At 31.3% G+C, this 7,320-nt stretch overlaps 1 protein-coding gene across 2 annotated transcripts in view; it reads right to left on the minus strand.

Moving 5' to 3' along the window:
* LOC118186257 (cell adhesion molecule Dscam1-like) overlaps window positions 1-6,835 on the minus strand; it is a 1,080,749-nt gene extending 1,073,914 nt beyond the window's left edge. For both annotated transcript variants that reach the window (XM_085806701.1, XM_085806700.1), the window contains exon 1: window positions 4,670-6,835. In XM_085806701.1, coding sequence (XP_085662827.1) covers window positions 4,670-4,721 — 52 coding nt within the window. In that variant the 5' untranslated portion in view covers window positions 4,722-6,835. The remainder of the gene's footprint in view (window positions 1-4,669) is intronic.
* Between the last annotated feature and the right edge of the window lie 485 nt (window positions 6,836-7,320).

The raw sequence follows: 7,320 nt of genomic DNA on the forward strand, positions 1-7,320 counted from the left end.
AACCTTGCTCAACAGAGTGTTATTACATCGTTTATTACAGACAATGCCGACTGCGCTAATTAGAACCAAGCTCTTAAGGTACCATGCAGAAAACAGATAATGAATGCCCTTCACATAAACTCAAGGAAGAGACCAACTCGTTAATGTGGAAAGATGATCTAAACTTGTGTTTTCAAGACCCATGAAAATGCTATACCCGTATTTTAATTTTTATTAATATTATATGTTCCTCACAAATTATAGTTTTTTCGGAGCAAAATTACATTCCGTGATGTATTACTTTTATCTAATTCAACTACCTGAAATTATAAATCATTTTGCATGCAGATCTAAGTTTACAGGTTTTATTTAAACAATCAGAATCATTATTACAAATTAGCGATAGCATGTTTAAATGTATTTGAAAAAGTAAATTTATTTCTGAACAATTTTCACCAATACCTTAATGTATCCAACTATGTTCGATATCAAAAGATTGTAGAAGGATATAAATAAATCTATTATTGATGTTATTTAGCAGAATACTACTTTAAAATGATGGAAACAGGTGATAAACATATTATCAAAGTATAATGAGCCCAAAAGGGGTAGTCTAAAAACGGGAATTTCTGTTGACTCGCTATAAAAGTCTGAATCACTTACCAACAAATACTATCGTCTTGTATAATGCATAAATAAATTAAATAATGAAGAATTTGCATGAAAGTGTGCATGTTTTTCGCACTGTGAAAATCAGAATCATCAAATTTTGAATAATATAGTCTCTACCCGAATGAGGACACCTGGAAACCCGAATTTTGAATTTGTTTTTAGTGCGTATTTCCTATTTTGTAAAACTTCAACGAATGTTTCATTAACAAACTCAATGATTTCGAAGCGTGCAAGAGCAGTAATGTACGCGAAGAAACATTTTTATCTCTAGCGCGCGAGACTGTCTATTGGAATTTCTAGAGATAGTCCGTTTTTGATTATTATATTGTGCATTTCAAATTTTGTAAAACTCTTGCAAATTTTTAATTAACAAACTCAACGATTTCAAAGCGAGCAATGACTGCATTGCACGGGAAAAGAACTTTTTTATCTCCAAGGCGCAAGCAAATTCTGAAGATAGGCTGTTTTTAAATATTTTTAGCCCAAAGGAACATTAGCCCAAATGCTCTCGAAATGTGTATGTGTATGTAAATGGAAAATCGCCACTTTGGGCGTAATATCAAATCTGAAAGCTTTCAATCTTTATATTTTTGTACTTTTTTTTTATTATTATTACATTCTGGATTAAAAATGTGTTAAATATCTGGATTAGGTGATATATTCTCACAAACATATTTATCAGTATTTTACTTTTATTTTATTCCTGATATTCAGTAAGGTGTAAGTAATTAAATGGACTAAACTCTAAGTGATAAAATAAAATGAAATATATAACTGTCTGAGCATATACATTTGCTATTTCTCGAAAACTTTCTCTGTTTTCATTTACAAAATTGTCTAAAAAAAGTTTAGATATGTACGTTGTAGAGTTCGTTACAGTTGAACATGAAGAATCTTAAGAACTGTAAAACGAATAATCGCTTGAATTCGTGCGACAAGAAACAACACGATGGAAGGGTTAATAACCCTTTATTATTCAAATAAGACTTACCAGAACTCTGTCTTGGAGTGTACAATAAAAGCCGACACATGGGCTTGAACTTAAGAGGCTAAGAAGTAAACTAAAACTAATCTAAACAAAAGAGATGTAGCCAAAGCTATCAAAGTTTTAATGGAGTTGGCCCCTTAAACACGAGATGACTGCGAAGCTATCAGAGACCTGAGTGCGGCCGAGCGTAATAACAGCTTTGAGAGAGAGTAGCCAAAAAGGCTGAAGCGTGCTAATCAGAAACTCTGATTCTCTCTAACTCAATGAGTAGAACTTCGCGGTTAAATACCGCTCCTTCTCGTTAGGTATTCAGACGTTATTCTAAAATTACGTTTTGTCCGGAAGTAGTAAGTTGAATTTAAGAATTTGACATGAAATAAGTTAAAATTTAACTGTTAATAAAATTAACATAATCCTTAGAACGTAAACGTAAACGTTTAGCCCACTTCACAATATTTCAAAGAATATTTGCGGAGAATTTCTTTAAATTACTGTAGTAATATTTTAAATGAAAGTGATAGGAAAGCTAAAGAAAAAATCAAGTTTTTCAAAAACGTTGGTTTAATATAGTGCGAATACAAACAATAAGGGAAAGAAAATGTTACCAAATAAGAAAATTAAATCACAAATATTAATCATGTTCCCGGGAACGTAACATAAAATGGAAAGTTTCAAAGTCTTCTTTTGAACATCACCAAAAGTATTCAACGGAAATATTCTCAATATAAAGTTATTTAGAGCAGTTTGTGTATCTTTACTTGTAGAAGTCAACTTTTGGGTTCTTAAGCAGAAACTTCCCGCTCACGGCGCAGACCAAGAACGCCCATAACTCTGCTTCTAAAGAGCGCAGAGACAAAATAAAAATAGTTTTGGAAATGTATAAGCTTAATGTATAAGCTTTAAAATAAACTAATAAATATGTTTTGAAGCATTTAATCGAAACTGACGATTAAAACGTAGTCGAATACCTTAAAAAATCATCATTTTAGTTCAGTGGTTTCAGCTTTAGCGAAATATACGCACTTTTAACGAAATACATACACTTATCTTCATTAAACATACTTGCATTAAGCAATATTAAAATTTTAAGCATCTAAGAGAAATATGCTATACTTACTCGTAGACATTCCGTGTGGAGTTCTCAACATTATAGGCAAAGGTTAAGCACAGAATTCTATTTTAACTCAACCTTTTCCAATCTTAAGTAGCGTTATGGACGATACAAATTACAATACAAAGTAAATATCGTAATATTGAATATAAAAACAAATATTCCATAGCTACTATTAGGTAATGAAGCTAGAAGACACGTTAAATATTTCGCTCATTATCGCATAGAACGTAATAATGAAACGCACAGGTGAATATTTTTGAATATCATTGAGGTGAGTATCATGTGAGTATCTTTGAGTATCATTGAGGTGAGTATCATGTGAGTATCATTGAGTTCTTGAATTTATAGTTATAAACCAACACTTAAAGTTTACGCCTTTTATTTCTTCCCCCCTCCCCCCCAATAATGAAATGTAAGCTACTCAATATTAGCACATAATTTAATTTTACAATGAATTTGTAGTCTGAGGATTTTACATTCTTAATTTTCTCTATAACATAACTGTTTGCAAAAAAGAAAAAAATCGTACAACGGATCGAATGGATACAGAAGAACTACAAAAACGATCTAGATTTAAAAAAGACTTACTCGTGAACATAATTATGCATAAATGTAACCTGCATGTATATCATCTGAATGGCATAATTAAAAAATCACCGTTTCATCACTGATTACTCAAGCGAAGGAAGTCGGTAGAAGTTTCAGGCGAATATTTCCTTCCACTGGAAATTTTTCAGTGAAGAATCTAAACGCTTGAAGCTGAACAAAAAAAAAATTAATTTTTGCTAGCAAGAGTCTACCTAAATCAAGCATAGCTGCCAGCTGTTGTCACAACTTAGAAAATAAAAGATAGTCGGGTAAATTTCATTACGCTTCTAAATTTATCAGCTTTTTAGCAGACTGTATATAAAATAAGCACCTTAAAATGCATGACTGCTCATGAATTATACAACTTTAAATGAAATGTAAGTATCAACATGCGCAAGATACAGTCTGTTTTGCAAAACAGTAATGGTAATGAAAATTATAAATTTTTCCTTAATTAAGGAAATAAATATATATATATATACATATTCAGAAAGAAAGGCATATATAGATAAACATACAGACAGATAGCTAGAAACATAGGTAGAGAGATAATGGATGTTTAGGTTTTCAAGAAAACTGCGGTAATTTTCAGAAGAAAGGTTTAATCAATATAATTATTGTAAAAAAATGTTACAAAATTTGGAGAGGTTTATTATCATTAATCCCTACAGCAAGATTGTCAATTTAATTTCAAATTCTTGTTTCTAAATAATCTATTGGAGAATTTATTGGTTTTTACAGCACTGTCAACTTTTCTGATTACATTTTATGATTTCTGATTTGAAACCATTTATGCTCACCTTATTTTAAAATTAACATAATATATAATATAAGTAATGAGGTATATGTAAAGTAAAATATGCTCTGCGTGAAACACATGCACCTTTTTGTGAAACCGCATGTACCGAAGATAGCAAAAATTCGTTTTAAATGTTTGATACGAAGTAAAATCATTGCTTACTATTAATGGGTTAGCTTTATTTAATTTGCTAGCATATAATCATGTAGTTTAAACCCCTAGACAGACTCTTATAAAACGTTACTTTTCTTGGAAACAATAAGAACAATTTCATTAAGTTGTCAACGAAACTAAAGCGAAGTTCGTAATTTTAATTAAAATGCCTTTAATAATGAAGACCGTTTGCATTTATAATATTATTGGTCTTCAAATACAAAATTAAACTTCTAAAAAACATACTATACTTTTGAAGACATATTTATTGATCATGAGAAATTAATTTAATCAAATTTATTTCTCCTGATCAATAAATATGTAAATAAATGTAATTGCATGAAAGAACATGATAAGAAAGAAACAACAATCTTACCTTTTGCAAAAAGAATGATGAAAGAGACGCAAATATTCCGCAAGGAAGCCATTTTTCGAAGTTTCACAAAAGAAAAAAAAATTTCTTTTGCAAGATGTTCTTCCAAACAGATAGTAAACTTGAAAATAAACACAAAAAGCCACTTAGATCATAGAACATTCATAGAAAAGAACAAACAGGGAAGAAGATAGTTTGACTAGGGGAAAATTACATGTTTTCCCTGTTTCTGCTTTCACGGTACCTGAATAAAACAATTCAAGGTTTCGCTTTCTTCCTTTTTAGCGAGGAAGAGATGTTGGTCAATATATAAATCCCAGAGGATTTGAACTCTTCAAAATGATGACAATCAAGTTTTCCAGAGAGTATCGCAATAAAAGAAACTACAGTCAATTTTTTTCCGAGCTTACTTGATCCAAAAATGTTCTCCGGAAATTTCTTTTTCTCAAAAGTCATATATTAAACTTTTCGCCTCTTCCATTTATCAACAACAATTCTGAAGGTTTAGTAATTCTATTTGTTAAGAAATATTTTGTTTTCCTTAGAATTTCACGTGGACAGACACTAACAAATGTGATTTTTCAGTTTTTGACATCAGTATAATATTTGGTTTGTGCAGTTTTTAATTTCAAACACTTTGATGTGATATGTATCACAATTACAGTAATCAGTAGACGTCTTCTGCATAAACTAGCGCTTGTAACAACAACTAAAATATCCCTTTTGCTATGTGACGTTACCTCGAGAAAAATCTGCGAATAATTTCCGATAAAATATACACAGATAATATGCACTTTAAATATTTCTTGGATTATTAAACATTTATTATAACGCGTTTATGTAAATTCAAGAATTTATGTCTCGTAATACTTATTTATCTCATTCAAAGTCATACATGATACATCGTGAAATTTTATATTTTTCCTAGAAGATAAATTCTTCTTAAATAAAATTTGAAATACTGATATATAGCACTGAATACCTTGGTATTTGGAATTCGTAATTACAATCACAGTCTTAATTGAAACTTATATGCAAATGTGTTTAAATAATACATGCGTATTAAGAATATCTTCCTTAGTTGGGTTTTGTCATTTATCACAGTAATTGAAAGGCTTGGATGTTAACAATAAATCTCTTTGCCCAACGTTCTAACTTATTTCATAATGTTTCACAAGTTCAGCATACATATCGTTTCGTCAGTAAATAAAGACTGATTGCTACAGCTTTCTATTTCTAACGTTTCTCAGTTTCCAAATACAACAACAGTAATATATGATATTAGTTGTATAACAGTTAGCCATCAGCAACTGATGATGCATCATTAATGTAATTATCTTTAATTTGTTGACACATTAAAAATAGACAAAAAAGTTTAATTTTTTTTTTACATTACAAATATTTTACTACCGCTTAAATGTAAACTGTTGGTAATTTATCTTTAAGAAATATTTTATGAGGCTTAGTGACACTGTTACCAAAGCTGAAAATAATTTCAAAAGCGATTCAATCCACCTTTATTTATAATGCCGACATGTTTGATCAAACGACTTTAGACCGAAAATCAGGAAATAAAATACCAAGAACTACCCATTTATTAAACATCACATTTCAATGCAAATAGGAGTAACATATCATCATCAAACTATCGATAACATCTCTCGGAAATGTTATCTCTTTAGCAGAAAGCGAACGAATAACTTAAAATTATTTTAGCCAATGTTACCTGAATCTTCACGGACATTCTTATGGCACATAAAGCCTCTTCTGGACTTTCCAAATTTAATTCAATAGTTTTAAAGGAAAATCGTATGCGATGATATGATCTATGAAATGATTTAACTCTGATATGGTTTATTCCCTTTGGTATTCAAAGTCAATCCCGAATGAAAGAAACCGTACCATTTCTGCATGATGTTCCAAATCTGCACAAACATACACTTAGTAAATTCTTTTAAGGTCAGAGCTTCTCAAATCAAATATTCTCATGCACGATGAAGTTATTAAAGTTCCAAAACACCTTGCGTGATTCCAGAAAGATCGTACAATTAGCCTTGGCGAAAAAGAACAAGTTTTGAATATTAATGCAAAAAGCTAAACGTGCTTCGTGTCCAGCATGGCACGAGCAGCGTGCTCTGTGGTGCTGATCAGAGAGCGGCAGAACTTCGACTGTCTTTCAGCAACAGACGCATCCAACTGAGGAACTTCGAATTTTCGCTCGTGGTTCAATAAAGTGATGCCGTGACGTCATATGATGGGGGAGGGGGCATGCGCGAAGAGATGTTTGAGGGATAAGGGGAAGAGGATGGAACGTTCCCTCTCACAACTCGGGAAAGTCGGTGTCACATTAAGGTGAGATTTCTATTCCAGATCTGGACTTGTCAAACTAAATATTGCTCAGGTAAATAGGTTCTCATGGGAATAACGTGACAGAGGTGCAAGGGCTGCGATTAAATCGCGTAGGCTTCAAGGTGCGTTTTAAAGGTGATATTTGTCGCTTGTCAGTTCTTTTCTGAAGGAGGAGAAACGTAAAAAGTAAAATTTGGAAGCAAGTGAAATGCAAGAGTGAAGGACGACGCAAAAATTTTGGTTTTTAAAATTATCCGTTAGATTTTTTTTTTTTTTTTTTTTTTTTTTTTTTTTGGTGTACTCAT

The sequence above is a fragment of the Stegodyphus dumicola genome, chromosome 12, assembly GCF_044657685.1.
Source record: "Stegodyphus dumicola isolate Sdum_Otavi_A_Nest chromosome 12, ASM4465768v1".
NCBI classification, from domain to species: Eukaryota; Metazoa; Arthropoda; class Arachnida; order Araneae; family Eresidae; genus Stegodyphus; species Stegodyphus dumicola.